Genomic DNA, 20,160 nt, shown 5'->3' on the forward strand with positions numbered 1-20,160 from the left:
ACCGTATGCATTATATTGGTTAGATGATGGCAACAAAATTAGGGTTACGAAATAGGTTCAAGTGGGTTTAGCTATGGGGTCTTATGGTGATGAGGTTTTGTGCAATGTGGTTCCTATGGACACTTGTCACGTTTTGTTGGCTCATCCATGGCTATTTGATGGTGGTGTGTTGCACCATGGTAGGAGAAAGGAGTATGAGTTACGGGATAAAGGGAAGAAGATTGTGCTCAAACCCATGGCTCCAAGTGCGGTTCGATCAATGAGGTTAAGCAATGTAAGAAACCAAACCTCACTATGTTTGCTAGTGAACATGAGGTGGAAAAGGTTCTTGTTATTGGTGAACAGGTCTATCTAATGGTGGCCAATGAGACATACGTTGGTGGTGTGATAGATGGACATATTGGTGATTTGCTAAAAGAATTCGAGGATGTCTTCCCCGATGACCTACCGCTGGGGCTGCCACCAATTCGTGGGATCGAAGACCAAATTGATCTCATTCCCGTAGCTTCTCTTCCTAATAAGGCAGCCTATCGTTGTAATCCCGAGGAAACAAAGGAGTTACAAAGACAAATTGAAGATTTGATGGAACGAGGCTATCTTCGAAAAAGTCTAAGTCCATGTGCCGTACCTACGGTTCTTGTGCCAAAGAAAGATGGAATGTGCCGTATCTGTATCAATAGTAGGGCGGTCAATAATATTACAATCAAGTATCGTTTTCCAATTCCGAGGCTCGATCATATGTTCAATGAATAACGATTTAAGGAGTGGCTATCATCAAATTCGAATGAGAGAGGGAGATGAATGGAAGACCACTTTTGTAATACCTCGTATTTTGATAACAATTTATGAGAATAATTTATGTAATTTAAATAATTAATTTAAGGCATTTCTAATAATAATTACAAATAAGACGTTAATTAAATAATAAAGTATGTAAGCAAGTCGGGAATTGGACTTAAAGGCAATTAAGCCTTTGGCCGTGTGCAGTGTGCAGTGTAAACTATGGGGACAGACACAATTTGAACAAACCCTGAAACAGGCAAAGGAGCAATTTTCAGGGAATGCAATAAACTTGGGGTTTTTTGTAAAAATAGTAAATGGACTTTAAAAATTATGAAACTTGGTGACAATTTAGTTAAAAAGGTAAACTTAAACTGTGCCAAATCTCATAATTTTACACGCACACTAAGTATTTTTAATACTTAGAAAACCAGGCTGGAATAGGTGAATTCTTAGACAGTTCCTCAGGAAGACACTTGTGACTGTTTTTGTGATATTTTCTGAATATAAAAGGGATATAATTATCAAATTTACTCTCAAGCAAGCACAGAGACCAAACATAATAACTTGGAAGGCCTGGAATGAATTTACTCAAGCAAGCACAAAGTAAACACACAACAGACTGGCAATGCACTCAGAATAGTTCAAGCAAGCACAGACCTATTCCAAGCAACACCACAGATCCTTAATCAACACCTAAGCAAGCATAAGGTATTATTAAGTCTGTCTTATAACTAAGACTCGGCAAAGTTAGAAGAATTGCAAATTTTTGAGAGAAATCTCAAGGTTTTCATTAATCAAAGTCTGAGTAAAACAGACTGAGGAATGGTCCTTATATAGGCCTTCTTGTGAAGTTTTCAGTACATGATAAACCCTAGACAACTCCATCTAAGGGCCAAGATTAAACGTAGAAAGCAAACAAGAGTAGTGGACTTATTTTACAACGGATACAAAAGAAAATTAAGGCAAACTGAATGGAACAAAAGAGCTGCAGGCTGATAGTGACAGGTTGTCCTCTTGACTGTTGTACTTATTTGCCTGGTTGTTGGAAGTCAAAATGGCCCTGGTCTAGGCATCTTGTATGGCTCAAGGCTTCATCTATGAATGCCGAAATAAGCCAATGCTTTCTTTGTTGAGAGTTTTCACCTGCTTGGCCAAAAATGGCAAACTTGCTTTATCTGAATTACCCCACCTGCAACTTGCTTTCAGTCTTGATTTTTTCTGTGGAATTCTTTAGGATTGGTCTCTGGCTCCTTAGGATTGATTTAATATTAGTTGAAAAGATAGTCAGTTGGCCAAGGTGGCTACTGGTGGCCAGCCTAGCTGCTGTTCTGGTGGCCTGATGAGACTGGACTGGTAGATGAGGTTGCCTGAATGTTGTTGCTGGTTTGATTTGTGCCTGGCATCCCTGGCATAATATGAGTGTGCTTTGCTTGTGCCTGATTAGTCCCTAAAATACTGCTAGCCTGGTTAAAAGCTCTTGCTGCAACCCCCCTGGTTAAACAGGGCTTGACCTCAAGCCTAGATCCTCCTCCTCCTCAGAATCTTCATAGAATGGACTGAGATCACCCACATTGAATGTACCATGAACCCCATAGTCCCCTGTCAAGTCAATTTTATGAGAATTTGGGCGAATTCTTTCCAAGACCTCAAAAGGTCCATCTGCTCTAGGCATAAGCTTGTTCTTTCTTTTGGAAGGGAACCTTTCATTCCTGAGGTGTAGCCAAACCAGATCTCCTGCCTCGAATTCCTTTTTCGTTCTAGGCTTCTTGGATTGTTTCTTGTACAGCCCATTGGACCTCTCAATTTGTTTCCTTACAGTTTCATGCAGTTTTAGTAGCTGTTTAGCTGTTTTCTTGGCATCATGACTGATCTCTCCCCTTGGAATAGGTGACAAGTCTAAGGGCATAAGTGGGTTAACCCCATAGGCTATCTCAAAAGGACTGTGACCAGTAGCAGTAGATGGTGCTCTGTTGAATGCAAATTCAGCTGCAGCTAGCCTTAAATCCCAATCCTTCAAGGTCTTGCTAACTAGACACCTTAGAATCCTCCCCAGAGTTTTGTTAGTGACCTTAGTTTGGCCATCTGTCTGTGGATGGTGGGAGGTACTGAACAAGAGCTTTGTTTTCAGCAGCTTCCATAGGGTCTTCCTGAAGTAACTCATAAATTTTGTATCCCTGTCTGATACAATTGTCTTAGGAATCCCATGGAGTCTCACAATTTCTTTGAGGTATAGCTCAGCAACACTAGCAGCATCCTCAGTTTTCTTGCAGGCTATGAAGTGAGACATCTTACTGAACCTATCCACAACCACCATGATTGAGTCCTTGCCTCTCTGTGTCCTAGATAGGGCCACAATGAAATCAAGGCTCACATCTTCCCAAGGCTTATCAGGGATAGGCAGTGGAGTGTAGGGTCCTACTTGGAAGGAGCTCTTGTCTTTCTGGTATGTTGAGCACCTTCTAAGGATGGCATGAACATCACCTATCATTCTAGGCCAGTAAAACTGATCCTGTAAGATTTCCAAGGTTTTCTAAACCCCAAAATGTCCCCTTAATCCTCCTGAATGGACTTCCCTGATCAGTAAATCCCTGTAGGATCCTCCTGGCACACATAACTTGTTACCATGGAACGGAAATCCCTCTTGCAACATATATTTCTTGCCCTGAGTTGAACCTCCCACTGTGAGAATAATCCACTCCTTAGAGAAGTCAGGATCCTCCTTATACATTTCCTTCATGAATTCAAACCCAAGGACCTTGTTACTTATGACAGTCAACAAAGAGTGCCTCCTTGACAGGGCATCAGCTACCACATTTTGTTTCCCTTCCTTATACTTGCTTGAAAAGTTGAAGGCTTGCAGAAATTCTACCCATTTAGCATGTCTATAGCTCAGCTTGTGTTGGCCATTCATATGTATTTCAGAGCCTCATGATCAGAATGCAACACAAATGGCTTAGGTTTCAGGTAGTGACTCCAATGTGTAAGAGCTCTTATGATTGCATAAAACACCTTGTCATAAGTTGAATATTTCAGCTTGGCTCCATTTAACTTCTCACTGAAATAAGCCACAGGTCTCTGGCCTTGGATTAGGACGGCTCCTATTCCAACTCCACTGCATCACATTCTACCTCAAACAGTTGTTCAAAGTCAGGCAGCTTTAGAATAGGAGTCTCACACATTAACTTCTTGATTTTCTCAAAGGACTGCTGAGCAGCTTTAGTCAATTGGAAATCTCCTTTTCTTTTTTTTTTAGATGAAATGTGAGTATATATATTATATCAATCAAAAACCAATCCAATATATATGAGGTTAGGGTTTCAAACCCCCGTAGGCTCAAAAAACCAGACCCAAAGAAACAACCAAGCTAAATTACAACTCAAAGCAATTAAGCCAACCATTTGTTATGTGGCCCATTTCAGGGCCAGCTTTGCTACGTCCTCTTCTCCTTGCAGTTTCCTCAATTTGAAGTGGTACGAGTTCAGGCCTAATCACTGACAGATTAATCATCGTATTGTTCCTTTGGTACCAGACAGTGTAGAGGTAGACATTGAGTAACATGGTCATAGCTTTCCACTGTATATTGCTTTTTTACCTTTATGACGCCCATTGACATTAGGGAAATATCTTCCAAGCCAACCAGCAATAGCTTCGTTGATCTTGCAGCTATAGATGCAATCATGGAACAGATGAGTAATAGTTTCAGGCAGTTCACCACAAAGTAGGCACAGACTGTCCTCACAGTAACCAAACTGAAACAGTCTGGTTTTAACATTTAGACCTTCTTGCATTATGAGCCAAGTGATGATTGAGTGCTTGGGTATATTCCAGTTGTTCCATACCAAAGGTCACCAATCCAGTTTAGGCTGCTGAGTACAAAGCCATGTATAACATTTCTGACAGTGTAACCTTTATCATTAGGTATCCAACAGTTCTCAGTGAAACCATCTTTCAATCTGTCTTTAACCTTGCAAATGTTTTTCTTAGTCCAAGTAGAATTAGCAGGGGGTGCATAAGAATGCCATTCCTGGGATTTCAGATAGACATTACTTATCAATTTTATCCAGAGCCTGTCAGCTTTGCAGTACACCCAATTAACTAGTTTCCCTACTGCTGCCAAATTCCAAGTTTCAGCCTTTTTAATACCAAGTCCACCTGCATCTTTGGGGAGAGTAGCCTTGTCCCATGCCACTAAGGGAACCCTGTGATATTCAGAACTCCCATCCCAAAGATAATTCTTGCATATAGCCTTAATTCTCTTTATTACACACTTTGGTATCAAAAACATATTGGCCTAGTAGCTATGAAGGGTATTCAGCACTGAGTTGATAAGAGTGATTCTGCCAGCATAAGATAATTTTTTTGCACCTAAGCTTCTGATCTTAGAAATCATCTTTTTTGTCAAGCTACTGCAGTCTTTTTTACTCAGTTTGCCAGGTTCAATGGGGACTTCTAAGTATCTGAAAGGCATTGTGCCCTATTGAAAACCAGTGACTCTCATTATATCTATCTTTAGATCAGTTGTCATGCCACTGAAAAAGATCTCAGACTTTGTATTATTCATTCTCAAACCAGAAGCCTTAGAAAAGAAAGTAAAAGCTTTCATAAGGAGCATAATTGAAGGAGCATCCCCCTTACAGAACATGAGGAGATCATATGCAAATATAAGGTGGGTGAGCTTCAGGCTTTTGCAAAGGGGGTGATAATGGAAAGGCCGACTTTCTGTAGCAAAAGCAATCAATCTAGTCAAATATTGCATACAAATGGTGAAGATCAGTGGTGAGATTGGGTCACCCTGTCTAAGCCCTCTTTGACCCTTGAAATATCCAAAATTATTAACATTGAAAACCAAAGTAAAGGAGGTGGATCTGATGCAGGCCATAACCAGCTTTGTAAAGTGACTTGGGAAGTTTACACCATAAAGAAGTTGCTCCACAAAATCCCATTCTACAGTATCATAAGATTTTGGAAGATCAATTTTGAATAGGCATCTAGAGGAGATATGAATTCTGGCATACATATGCACAATATCCTGACATAATAAAACATTTTCAATAATAGATCTTCCTTGTATAAATGCTCCTTGATTGTCATGGATAATGTCAGGGAGAACGGGAGCCAATCTGTTGTAAAGTAGCTTAGAGATGATTTTGTAGAGCATATTACAGCAAGCAATAGGTCTAAATTGCTTAACAGAAGTAGGCCTATCACACTTGGGTATAAGAGTAATGTTAGTGGCATTAATCTGATTAAGCAATTGACCTGTCGTGAAGAAATCTGCAATAGCTTCATAAACATCATTCCCAATCATGTCCCAAGTATCCTTAAAAAATCCACTGGAGTATCTATCAGGGCCTGGAGCTTTGTCCTTAGGGATGGAGAAGACAGCCTGTTTCACCTCTTCATAAGTGACATTACTATTAAGAACTGCAATATGCTCAGAGTTGTAGACCTTGCCCTTAGCCAGAACAGCAGGTCTGACTTCCTCAGTAGCACTCCTTCTACCAAGCAGATCTTTATAGTATTCTAAGAAATCAGTCTGAATACTATCAGTGTCCTTACAAAGATTCCCCTTTTGATCTTCAATTTGAATAACTCTATTTCTCATACATCACTTCTTGATAGCATTATGGAAGTAAGCTGTATTACTATCTCCTTCTTCCATCCACTGAGCTTTTGATTTCTGTTGGAGGAAGTTGTCCCTAGATTTAGTCAGATTTCCAAGCTCAGACATAAGGCTCATTTCCTTCTCAATAAGATCAGAATTATGGACATCAGCAGTAATTTATAATCTAATGACAGCTAGTAAATGAGCAACCTGGTTAGTCTTATTCTCAATGTCAGAAAAGCAATCTTTATTCAAGGCTTTTAGACTGTATTTCAATCCGTTCAATTTCTTAACTATGCAAAATATTTTTGTCCCTATCACAGGTCTCTTCCACACTTCCTGTACTGTTGGTAAGAAAGCACTGGCACTACTCCACATGTTAAAGTATTTAAAACTTCTAGCCTTTCCATTATTAAGATGCATATTGCAAATCACACAAGGAGTATGATCCAGTAATCCCTCTGGGTGAATATGGGCCGCCATATTAGGGAACATATCCAACCATTCTTGATTAATTAAAAATCTATCAAGCCTACTATGCTTCCTATGCTCAACATCCTGCTTATTGTTCCGGGTAAAGAAAGCACCAGTAGCAAGAATATCAACCATGCCACAATTACCTAAACAATTCAAGAACTCTTCCATGTCCTCCTGCTTTGTATGTCCTCCCATCCTCTCATCAGGGTGTATGACAGTATTAAAATCTACAGCCAATGCCCAAGGTCCAGGGCACTGCAAAGCAAAATAATTCAACCAGTTCCATAGCTCAGCTCTCTCAGCTCCAGCATTAAAGGCATAGATCATGGTAAGATAAAAGGTTTGCTCAAAAGCTAGCACAGTAACCTTAACATGAATTAACTGAGGATTGTATTGTAGAATCAAAATGTCAAACAAACTTGGTTGCCAAATGAGCCAAACCCTGCCACCCTTATGAGTATGGCAATTGGTAGTTACACACCAACCATCAAATAAATTTTGAGAAATATTACTCACATTTCCAGCATTTATTTTTGTTTCTAATAAACCAAAAAGGCCAATATTCTTCTTATTAATAAAACTTCTTACTATATATTGTTTATTTACACTATTTAACCCTCAAACATTCCAAAATCCTATGTTATTCATTATTACTGCTTTGGATAGGAGGGTTACCATTTTCAACTACCACCATTTGATGATCATTAAACTTTTCTGAGCCTTTAGCTGACTGTATAGGACTGTCATCCGGAGCTTTGTAGGTCTCCTGTGGTTGAATTGTTTGGACATTATTAGGAGTTGTAGTCACCTTTTTCCCAGAAGAACTTACAGTTGCATTCAACACTACATATTCAGATTCAGAAAGCACAGTGGTATTTGTAGCTGGCTCTGTAATAGGCTTCTAAAATTTGCGAACAGGCTATGTTTTCTGTACTACTTTCCTACAATTACTATCTTCATGTCCCATGCCTTTATACTTAGTGCAAATGCTTCGTTTCCACTCATATTCAACTTTGATCATAACAATCTTACCATGTTCATCCTTAAACTTAACAGAGCCTGGAAACTTCTGTCCCACTGTTAGTTCCACCATAGTTCTAGCAAATCCCAATCTTGTCTTCTCCTCAGTGGCTACATCCTTTTTAACATATTTCCCAACCAGCCCTGCAATGGATGGGAGGCATTTCCCACAGAATTTCAATGGAAGTCCATGCAATATTACCCAAGCATGAACTACTTTGACATCCTCCTTCAAGAGATTCACATCTACCGGCCAAGGTTTTACTATAAGCGGCTTATTGTCAAACATATGATAGCCAGCACTAAGCACTGCTTCTTTGTCTTTCAGTTCTTTGAATCTTACCAAGAATATTCCATTGGGTAAGAAATAAACCTTATCAATACCATATTTGCTCCAAATACGATGAATAAAACCATTTAACACTTCCCATGGAGGGTTTGAACCGAGTACAAAGCAATACACTGCCTGATTCCAATATTCCACCTCTTCTTTTATATCATCATTGGTAAATTCCAGCAAATCTTCAGTGGCGCCTTCCATAACAGGGGTCTCTAAAATAACAGAGACACATTTATCATTGTTTGCATCAGGCTTCTTAACTCGTTGTGTAACCCATGCTATGTTGGTAGCTGGATCTTCTTCGTCCTCAAAAGATAATCCAGTCACTTGATGTACTTCATGCATAGGCTTCGTACGTAGAACATCTTCTTCATCTGGTCCTCTATTTTTCCCATTATTATGGTCACTACTACTCTTCTTTGATGGTGTTGTACGTTTAGGGATGGATCGTTGACCATTACATGATTTCTGTGCAGAATTTATTACCATAATAACGAAGAAAAAAGCCCTAATCAATGGCTGCAAGTCGCTTTTTTTGTCGCCTCACAGTCGCCAGTCATAGTAGGGTTTTTATTCTTTATTCATTTTCAATTTTTTTTATTTTCTCTCTCTACAACTAACACTGGAAATCTCCTTTTCTCATGCACTCAGTGATGGGTGCAATAATGGAGCTGAAATTTCTAATGAACCTCCTGTAAAAAGATGCTAGACCATGAAACCCTCTTACTTCTGTGATTGGTTGTGGGACTGGCCATGTTTGCATAGCCTTAATCTTCTCCTGATCAACTGATATCCCTCTTTTTGATATAATGTAACCCAGAAATACTACCTCATTGACAATGAAGGTACACTTCTCAAGTTTTCCATACAGCTTATGCTCCCTGAGTATTTTAAAAACTGCTTCCAAGTGTAATAGATGTTCAGATGGACTACTGCTGTAGATGAGTATATCAGCAAAGTAGACTACAGCAAACTTTCCCAGGCAAGGCCTTAGAACTTCAGTCATTAGCCTCATGAAGGTGCTTGGAGCATTAGATAAACCAAATGGCATGACAAGCCACTCTTAGAGACCATGCTTGGTTTTGAAAGTTGTTTTCCATTCATCACCTTCTGTTATCCTCACCTGGTGATATCCTTGCCTGAGATCTATCTTTGAAAAGATCTGAGCCCCACTGAGCTCATCCAGCATGTCATCTAGTCGTGGAATAGGGAACCTGTACTTGACTAAAATGTTGTTTATGGCCCTGCTATCAGTACACATTCTCCGAGTTCCATCTTTCTTAGGTACTAGTAAAGCAGGCACTGCACATGGACTCAATGATTCCATCACAAATCCCTTTGTCATTAACTCTTCAATCTGATGTTGTAGTTCCTTGGTTGCTGTGGAATCACATCTGTAGGCTGGTCTGTTAGGGAGCATAGAACCAGGTACAAGGTCTATGTGATGCTCAATTCCTCTCAGGGGTGGCAAACCACTAGGCAACTCAGCTGGAAAAACCTCCTTGTATTTTTTAATTAGAGGTTGAACCTCTGCAGGCACATTATTACTCTCCTCAGTGTTGATTTCCCTTGATAGGTGGAACAACACAGGTTGTTCTTGCCTTAGCTCATTGATCATAGCTGCCTCACATAGAAACAACACTTCATTAACCGCCTCAGGTATGTTAGGACTCCTATAACCTCTCTGGTTTGGTGGCAAGGGAATTAGGGTGACCTTCTTGCCATTGTGTTTGAAGCTATAGATATTTTCCTTCCTCTGGTGAGTGGTATTCCTGTCAAACTCCCATGGTGTTCCTAACAGTAGATGGCAGGCATCCATAGGGACCACATCACACAGCACTTCATCTTTGTACACCTTCCCAATTGAAAAAGGAACAATGCACTGCTTGTCAACTCTTACTTTAGATCCTTTGTTTAACCATCTTAGCTTGTATGGACTGGGGTGCTCCTAAGTAGGTAAACTTAACTTGATGACCATAATGGTGGAAGCTACATTGGTATAGCTACCTCCATCAATGATCAAATTACACACCCTCCCTTGGATAGTGCACCTACTCCTGAATATCATGGATCTCCGATCAGCTTCTAGAGGAGGTGGTTGAGAGTGAATAACCCTCCATAGGACCAAAATGTGCACTGTGTCAGGGTGAGCCATAACTTATCCTTGATTAGTTTCCCCCTCAGCTTCCATTTCTGCTGGGACCAGTGTCTCTTCTTCCTCATACTCAACTAGACCTTCCCTTTCCCACTCTTCAATCTCCATAGCTGTGAGAGCTCTGTTAGAAGGACAGTCCTTCTTAATATGGCCAAACCCTTGGCATTGGAAGCACTTGACCTTATCCCTGGACAAAGGTGAGTTTGTTTTGGGATACATGGGTGCCTTCCCTTTGTCTGATTTGGGTTCGGTAGCTGGTTTAGGTGTCTAAGTGATTTTGACACTAGTATAAGGTTAGAATGTTGGTCTGGTGGGAAACTTGGGTGTCACAGGCTTCACTTTCCCCAGTTTCTCAACTCTTAAGGCTAGGTTAACTGCTTCATCAAATGACCAAACCTGCGACATCCTTACCCTGCTAGCTATCTTAGGATCTAGACCCTCAACAAACCTAGCAATCATTTGCTCAGGCATCTCAGTAACCTCACATTGTAGGGTTAGATGTTCAAAGTTCCTAAGGTAGGCCTCAACAGATAACTGCTCTTGTCTCAACTGAGTCAGTTTAATAAAGATATCCTGGGTATAGTCTTTGGCTATGAATTTCTCTTTTAATTTCTTTTTTAACTTAAGCTAAGACCTAACTGGTTCCTTTCCATCTCTAATCCTTTGGTGTTTCATACTCTCATACCAAAGAGATGCATAGCCCTTAAGTTTTAAGATAACAACTTACAAGCTTTTCTGTCATCATAATTCTTAAACTCAAAGACTCTCTCAACAGATCTAAGCCAGTCTAATAAATCCTCAGGATTTAAACTACCATGGAAATCAGGAATGTCTACCTTTACATCGTTGTCTCTGACATCATAGATTCCTTCCTCCATTATTGAGTCATCTGATTTTGAGATGGCTTCCTCATGAGGATCATGATGTTGTTGCCTCCTTCCTGCTCCTATTGCAATCCCTCACCCCTTCCTCTTCCTCTGAAAGGTGGTGGTTGCCTCCTTGGGTCATGGTTTGGAAATCTCTCCATGACAAAATGAACAACATTAAGCAAAGTATCCACATTTCCTGGTAGATCCTCAATTCTAGTCTTAATACCAGAAAGTCTCTCTTCACTCATTGGGTTATTTTTTGTAGTTTTGATGTAGCTGGGAAAATGAACTCACTTTTCTCTCACTCAGGACTAACACAAGATGGGATTGTGTTATAACCTAAGCTCTGATTACCAGAATTTGCAGTGTAAACTATGGGGACAGACACAATTTGAACAAACCCTGAAACAGGCAAAGGAGCAATTTTCAGGGAATGCAATAAACTTGGGGATTTTTGTAAAAATAGTAAATGGACTTGAAAAATTATGAAACTTGGTGACAATTTAGTTAAAATCGTAAACTTAAACTGTGCCAAATCTCAAAATTTTACACGCATTCCGAGTATTTTTAATACTTAGAAAACCAGACTGAAATAGGTGAATTCTCAGACAGTTCCTCAGGAAGACTCTTGTGACTGTTTTTGTGTTATTTTCTGAATATAAAAGGGACTAAACTTAATAATTGATGTGACCAATATTTGAGCATATTTAGTTCCCGAATTAGCCTCGTTCCTATGCTTTTTAGTGCATAATTGGGTCATTTACTATCTTTTGTCTTTCGTTTTGCATATTCTTTGAGGTATTGTTTCCTTGGTAGGAGAGGAGTGCAAACCTTGCATTTTCATGGCAAAATATAGCTAAAATGATCGAATCTAATGACCAAGCATCAAAGTGAAGACAAGACTAAATGGCCTATGTAAATAATGTAGTAGATGGGTAATGATGAGAAGATCCTTGCATCCCCAACAAAATCCGTGAGGATTGTTGGAAGAAGAAAAGAAGAAATGAAGAAGAAGCTTGCTGAGCCATAATCCGCTCATCGCAGCCTCGGGACGCTTGTTCCAGCCCTCCAGAATCCGAGCGTCCCACCACCCAATCCGCTCGTCCTGGACCTCCACAATCCACTCGTCCCGACCATCTGGCCGCTCGGATTCCTTCACAGTGCAAAACGTCCTCTCCCTCAGTCCACTAGGGATGCGCATATTCCTTGAAGACTAGCGAAGCGGAGATGAGCATCTTCTTCGAGAGGAGCACTTCCTCAACTTTCCTTAAGGGTCTTAATCGTCATTTAAGCCCTTAGTAACCCTAATTTATGTACCTAATCCTTAGTATAAATACCCCTTTGTACAAATTAGATTATCATGTCCTTCTTATGCAATCTTAATCTCATTTTAATCTTGTAATCAACTTTTAATTAAGCATTAATACAAATGTCATTTCCTTAATTTCTCTATTGTTCATCATTTATTTTGGGTAATTGAAGATTATTTGGGTATTATTGGGAGATTGACAACCTTACATCAATCATCAAGTACTTCTATTATTCTTTGCTTATTATTTTGGAATCATCATTAGGTATAATTCTCTTAACCCTTGTTTTAATTATTGTTAATCATTTCCATTCATTCATCATGTTTTGCTTTGTTAATATGATTGACAACCTTGTTAGCATGTTAAACTTGATATTGAGTGAGTAGTTTCCTTACCTAGGGTTAATGGGGAATTAGAGGAAACCAATATGGGGGATGATTCATGCTTAATCTAATATGTTCACATAATTTATTTGCTTGCTTGTTGTGATCTCAACTTATGCACATGTTATGTTTGATGAAATGCGAGCCTATGAATCCTTGCATTTTTTACCCATCACTTACCTTTTCAATGAGACTTGTAAGACATAAACCAACTAGAGTCTCATTAGACCATGCATATAGTTGAGTAGGGAGGATTAACTCGACTTGTAGGTGTTGTACAATCTAATCGATTTGGCTCCGGGACCCAAACCTTCCTAGGATTGTAAGATATAAATCAACTCGATCCTATCACAACAATAATTGCTTGCTTATAACTTGAGAATATGTTTGTACGATCAATTCCCATGAATCCTCTATGAACCCATGACACCCTAGTGCTTTTAATCAATTGTTTACATATCATTTTAATCATCTTGCTTGTTTATTTACATTGTTATTTAGTTTAGTGATCTTCTTATCTCAACCCAAATTGTGACACCCTTGGACACCACTACTTGCAATCGAAAATCCTACATCAATACCCGTCCCTTGGGATCCGACCTTTACTTACCTCTTTACTAATAGTAGAGTAGTTTTTGAAGTTATAAATATTGTTTTGGTCTAGGTGCTCCTAACGACAAGTAACAGAAAACGATAGTCCGACCAAAAATGGCGCCGTTGCCGGGGACAGTGTTAACTTGATTTGATTTTCTTTGATTGTTCTTAGTTGTGTCTTTCTTTGCCTTGGGGAAGTAAACTCCTCAAGGTTTGTTCTAATTGTTTTCAAGTTGTTTGATATTTTTGCATGTCTAGAAGATCACAAGGTAACTTGTTACCCATTGATCACAAAATTGAAAGAACTTTGAGAACCAATAGAAGACATGCTAGAAATACTTTGAGAGGTATTGGTGAGATTGTGGATATTCAACCAAACAATATTGAGTTCATCAACCCTTTTGCAAGAGAAGAAGAGGAGAACCCAACACAAAACCCACAACCAAAATCAACCCGCAATGCCTAAATTTTCATCACATTCCGTACCAACCCAGGAGAACCTACCCAATAGTACTCCCACACCACAACACTTGACCGGTAATTTCATTGCAAAATCCGCATTTATCCAATTAGTCGAAAGAAGTCAATTTGGGAGGATACCTAGTGAAGACTCTCATTCTCATTTGGAGACTTTTTGTGACTATTGTGATGCGATTTCACAAACCGGAGTTACTCAAGACCAAATTCGATGGGTCTTATTTCCTTTTTCTTTGATTGGTACCGCGAAACAATGGTTAAAGAGCCTTGATAAGGCTACTCTTGGTATTGACTCTTGGAAGAAATTGGCTCTTGCTTTCTACAAAAATTTCTACCCTCCGGAAAAGACTAACATGCTAAGAGCCCAAATCACGGGGTTTAAACAAAGGGACGAAAAATCTTTGTATAAAGCTTGGGAGCGATTCAAAGGAACTTGCCGCTCATGTCCTCATCATGGACTTAGCGAGTGGTTATTGGTACAACAATTTTGGAATAGTCTTTATGAAGACTCCCGAAACATTCTCAACATGGGATCAAATGGTATGTTCACCGAAGTTGACGATAATCAAACATGGAACAAGATTGAAGAAATGGCGGTCCATAACTCATAATATAGTAGACCTCGAAAGGCTACTAGAGGAGGAAAGCATGAAATGGACTCTATTACTCAATTGGGTGCTCAACTTAGTGCTCATATCGATACCTTTAATTTGAAGTTTGAGAAGGCTATGGCTAAACTTGAAGAAGCCTCCAAATCACCAAACCGACATGTTAATGCCATGGTGGCATCTTCATCAATTCCAAGTGAAATATGTGAGAATTGTTGAACTTTGGAACATGACCAAAGTGAATGTAGGGAAACAAGTGAGCAAGTGAATGCTTTTCAAGCATACAAGAGTGGTACCCCTTATTCCAACTATTACAATGAAAACACCAAATTCCATCCAAATCTCTCATACAAAAGCGAAAATGTTCAAAACCCTCAACCAACATACACCCCACCTTCAATGAGAAACCAAAATCAAAGACCCTTTTACAACCAAAACCAAGGTTTCCAAAATCAAACTCCATACACTCAATCAAATGACCAAGGTTTTGATGTTCAAAAAGCGGTCTTCCAAATGCAAAAGAACCAACAAGAGTTTTTCACTCAAATGCAAAAGGATAGCCAAGCAAAAGACATCACCATTTTTTTTGGTGAAAATGTGAATCTCATTAAGATCAAATATAGCACACCATACACTTATCATAGTCCATCATAAAACTAAGCTACTAAGCTAGTACATTTTGTAGCCAAGCCTTACATTTAACGCTTCCCTTATCAAACTCGCCTTTGTTCACTCGAATTTTAATCAGTTGCTGCACTCCTTTCACAACATGTCGTGGTTGGGTAATGTAATTCTCCAATCTACATTTGTTCCTACAGTTCCAGATACTGTAAATGAGACTAGAAATTGCAGCCATTACCACCTGTTTCTTCATCAAAGATCGACACCTCCATCGAATAATCCAATCCATTACATCTCCTTGCCAATGAACTTGTAGCCAATGCTGCAGATGTATCAAACACTGCATACTAAACACACAATCAAAGAACAAGTGTCTGTGGGTTTCCAACTGCATTCCACACAGATAGCACACTCCAGCAGTAATAGCACCAAACTTTTGCATTCTATCTAGCGTTAAGAACCGTTGTTGGACATAAATCCATGTACTAAAGTTGTGCTTAGGCAAGCAAACTCTATTCCAGACCATAGGTACCCAATCCTTCTTGGAGCAAGGACCAAGTAACCATTGATACCCCTTCTGAATAGAATAGTTCTCATCCAAAACTCCATTCAAAAAACCAGGTTTAAGGATATCCTTAACCTTGCAAATCTGTCTCCACGTCCAACTAGAATTCTGAGTTGGTTCATACATCCACCATTCATGATGCTTTATATAAATGTGATGCACCCATTGAACCCAGAGACTCTCCTTCTTGCTATGGATCCACCACGCATATTTGCCTATCAACGCAACATTCCATAGATGGCAATTAATGATACATAACCCACCTTGTTCCTTAGGTAAACAGCAGGTCTCCCAAGCAACAGGGGGAGAATGCTTATACTCAGCATGCCCAGCCCAAAGATAGTTCCTGCAGATGCATTCTACCTTGTGGATGACACCCTTTGGTAACAAAAAGATCCTAGCCCAATAAGCATGCATCTGAGTTAGGACGACCTTAACCAAAACCAACCTCCCTGCATAGCTAAGATGTTTAGCTCCCCAACCTCTAATTCGTGCTACAATTTTGTCCACTACCCTACTACAATCAGCTACACTCAGTCTCTTGGAAGAAATTGGGACACCCAAATATTTAAATGGGAACTGCCCCATCTTAAAACCTGCAAGCCTGACTAGTTGGGTAGCTAGATTGTCATCAATACCATTCAAATACATGTCTGACTTGGCCTTGTTCATGCTCAGGCCAGATGCTTCAGAGAATGTCAGAAAAGCTCTCAATATGATAGTAATGGAAGCTGTATCAGCTCTGCAGAACAAAGACATCACCTTTAATAACATACTAGGTCACACGAAGATGTTGGAGACCCAAATGTCTCAATTTGCATCTTCAAGTTCACAAAGACAAAAGGGGCAATTACCACCTCAAGGTAATCCCTAAAAACAAGAATCGGTGAGTGCCATCCATTTGAGGAGTGGTACAAGGTATGAAGGGCCGAAATAGCCCGTTGATGAAGATGTTGTGAATGCTAGTGGCAAGGAAAGAGTTGTTGAAAACTCTAAAGAAGAAGAACCCACCATTCAAGAAGTTTCAAAGAAGGATAAAGAGAAGGCCAAAGAAAAGGAGCCCATTGTGATTAGACTTCCATTCCCAAGTCGTCAAGCCAAGCCTAAGTTTTATGACCAACTTGGAAAATTTATGGAGATTGTTAAGAATTTGGAAGTCTCAATTCCATTTAAGGAATTAATCAATCATGTTCCGGTCTATGCAAAGTATATGAAAGATATCCTTACAATGAAGAAATCAATCCGGAAGCTTGAGACTATTGCTTTCACTAAAGTAAGTAGTGCTATTCTTCAAGGAAGTTCACCTCCAAAGCTCAAGGATCCGGGAAGTTTCTCCATTCCATGCACTATTGGTGACACCACGATCAACAAAGCTCTATGTGACCTTGGGGCAAGTGTGAGTGTTATGCCATATTCGGTAAGTAAGAGGCTAGGAATGGGAGAACTCAAATGCACCAACATCACGCTTTAAATGGCGGATAGATCAACAAAGACACCTTTAGGGGTATAGGAAGATGTTCCCGTAAGAATTGGCAAATTCTTCATCCCGGTGGATTTTGTTATTGTCGACATGGAAGAAGACTCCAACATTCCTATTATTTTAGGAAGACCTTTCTTGCACATTGCGGGAGCGGTGATCGATGTAAAACATGGAGAGCTCACCCTTGAAGTGGGAGATGAAACCATCACTTTCAATCATGACAAAACTATGAAAGCTCCACGATTGCATGAGCCATGTTTTATGGTTGATCACTATAGCCGGAAAGATGATAGGAAGAAGTTGGCATTTGAATGGAAGAAGAAAGTGGATGATGCTCCATCAAAAGATCAAGGAAATTGCAACAATGAGAGTTTGAAAAGCTCACCTATGACAAATGAAGAAGAAGGCCTCATTGGCCAAGAAAAGAAAGAAGGAGAGTTGTCTTCATCAACTCAAGACATTTTTAGTGATCAAGTGGATGAAGTATGCGGTCTTTGGGAAGATGAGTTTGAAGGGATATTCAATCCCTATATTGGTAATGCTATGGCCCAAGACCATCATGGAGAACAACAAGTGCAAAGGTCTATTGAAGATCTTTATCATGACAATGAACAAGCTTTCGATTACTTCTTCAAGGTGTTGAGTAACATCAACAACACCTTGAACATGCCCCCTTGACATCTCATTATCGTATGAGAGTTTGGTGGAGTCCTCCCTAAACCACCACTTGTAAATATTCTAACTTCCTAACTTGCATTTTAATTATCGTATTGCATTTTTGTCATTTTTGGATTTACATTTCTATGCCTTGATCAAGATTTTCATCATTTTGAGAGAAGTGAGGGAGGGACTTATGAGTTTATTGATGTGTAGTGTTTTGACTTAGTGTGGGCATAGCAATTGCCTAATCTATCCATGCCTTCGTAGTACCCCAACAATGAAGAACACAAGAATTGAAGAATGAAATGATACGGGTTACGAAGCACCCACGGATGGACCTGAATCCGTGTGGAAACGGCAGAATCCGAGCGTCCCGAGAGGAATCCGCTCGTCTTGAAATGAACCCGAGCGTCCAGTGCATAAGACGCTCGTCCTGTGAAGCTGCAGAATTAATTTTTGGGTCTGACTGAGAATCCGAGCGTCCCAGCAAGGAATCCGCTCGTCTCTGCCAGGACGGTCGTCCCAAAAGGAAGACGCTCGTCTTTACACTGTCAATTTTTGGGATTTCTCCCTAGAAAGGAATCTGAGCATCTCCAGCATAGGAGGCTCGTCCCAGCTTAAGAATCTGCTCGTCTTACCTTCGCGACGCTCGTCCCCAGGCGCTTTTCCTGAACCCCGAAATTGGAGAATCCGAGCGTCCCGACCCTGAAGTCGGTCGTCTCCCTCGGCTTTTTATAAATTCAACGGGTCTTTTAAACCCTCATTCCCAACTCATTGTCATTATTTCAAACACAAACACTACCCAAAACCCTCATCCTCTCCATCAACAAAAATCAAATTTCTCAACCAAAACCAACCAAATCAAATCCAAACTTCCTCAAGATCAAAATTAAATCACTCCTTTAGCAACAACAAGTTATTAAACACCAAAATCTTCAAGTTTTGAGTCGATTTTTGGGATACAAGGCAAGATTCATCTATCCGAAATCGATTTGGGCATTACTAGAAATTGAAGATTTCAAGCTTTCATTGGTGTTACTAAGCAAAGGAGTATGGCAAGAACAAAAGGTGGAAGCAAGGCACCCCAAAAGAAGAACCTTTCTAAGAGACAACAAGCTCTTCAAGACAAACAAGCATCAAAGGCATTGGTAGTTCATAATGCAATGTTAGAGATTCAAGAACAAGATCCTCCTATGGAAGCTACTCATTCTACTACTCCGGTCATTGAATAATTAGCCGATTATCCGGAGGTAATTTTCACTTCCGACTCCCATAGGAAGAAATTTATTTTCTTTGCTAAGAAAACCATCATGCCTACCAAGTTCATTTGTCAAGATGCATTGTCAAAATTGGGTGTTCATGAGCAAACAAAGACCTTTTTCGAGTCTATGGGATTGAGTAAATTGTTTGAAATACAAGAATTGACCTACTCGTCCCTCACCATAAAGTTTTTGAACTCTTTGAAAGTCACCAAGGTGGAGACCCTAACCAATATTGAGTTTCGTCTCGAGAATGTTGATAGAAAATTGCCTTATGACGAAATTGGTAAGATATTTGGCCTCAATGATAGCCCGAAATACACAAAGAAGCCTACCAAGTATGACCCCGCTCCTTTATGGATGGCCATTTCCGGAAAATAATTTACATCCTACCATGATTGTCGTGCTCTCTTAGTCCATCATCCGGGCATAAGAGTATGGCATAAGGTTGTTGGGAATACCTTGATAGCTAGGGAAGGCACAAATCATCTTACCGAACTTGATTTTGTTCTTCTTGAGTCGGCTTTGAACATTGAGAGAGAGTTCACAAAGCCATACAATTCTTTACGACTTTTAGTTGATAGATGGCTTAATGTTGATTGTTGCAAAGAGGGCACGGCCTTTATTGTCAACAGAGGATTAGTGACTTATTTGGCTAAGCACTTTAACCGGGATTTCAACAAGAATGACACTTATACACCGGTAAAGGGAGGCCCTAACATTGATCTAGCCACCATGATTCTAAAGTTCAAATGGGTAAAAAATTATACTCTTGATAAAAAATTTGGGTGGTTGACGAATGAAGCTAAATCCTTCACATTGCCTAGCAAGATTTGCCGCTTGAATGTTCATAGACCGAGTTACCTTCTCCCACTCTCCGAAGAAGCCGAATACATCATTCAACACCAAGGGGAAGAAGTTTCCAAGCCCTCCTCCTCCATTATCACGCCACCT

General features: G+C 39.9%; 3 protein-coding genes and 1 non-coding gene across 4 annotated transcripts; all 4 read right to left on the reverse strand.

The window, feature by feature from the left end:
- Positions 1-6,391: 6,391 nt before the first annotated feature.
- LOC141613853 (uncharacterized) lies at positions 6,392-8,714 on the reverse strand. Its single transcript, XM_074432595.1, has 4 exons — positions 7,817-8,714; positions 7,520-7,708; positions 6,599-7,404; positions 6,392-6,526 (listed from the first exon to the last, which is right to left on the reverse strand). The coding sequence occupies exons 1-4, from the start codon at positions 8,712-8,714 to the stop codon at positions 6,392-6,394; spliced, it is 2,028 nt and encodes a 675-aa protein (XP_074288696.1).
- A 574-nt stretch (positions 8,715-9,288) lies between these two features.
- Positions 9,289-10,380, reverse strand: LOC141613854 (uncharacterized). Its single transcript, XM_074432596.1, has 2 exons — positions 10,258-10,380; positions 9,289-10,173 (listed from the first exon to the last, which is right to left on the reverse strand). The coding sequence occupies exons 1-2, from the start codon at positions 10,378-10,380 to the stop codon at positions 9,289-9,291; spliced, it is 1,008 nt and encodes a 335-aa protein (XP_074288697.1).
- A 3,986-nt stretch (positions 10,381-14,366) lies between these two features.
- Positions 14,367-14,473, reverse strand: LOC141615687 (small nucleolar RNA R71). The gene has a single exon (XR_012530093.1). It is a non-coding gene; the product is annotated as a small nucleolar RNA R71 (small nucleolar RNA).
- An 812-nt stretch (positions 14,474-15,285) lies between these two features.
- Positions 15,286-16,566, reverse strand: LOC141613856 (uncharacterized). Its single transcript, XM_074432597.1, has one exon. The coding sequence runs from the start codon at positions 16,564-16,566 to the stop codon at positions 15,286-15,288; it is 1,281 nt and encodes a 426-aa protein (XP_074288698.1).
- Positions 16,567-20,160: the final 3,594 nt, after the last annotated feature.

This window comes from Silene latifolia, chromosome 11 (assembly GCF_048544455.1).
Source record: "Silene latifolia isolate original U9 population chromosome 11, ASM4854445v1, whole genome shotgun sequence".
Classification (NCBI taxonomy): domain Eukaryota; kingdom Viridiplantae; phylum Streptophyta; class Magnoliopsida; order Caryophyllales; family Caryophyllaceae; genus Silene; species Silene latifolia.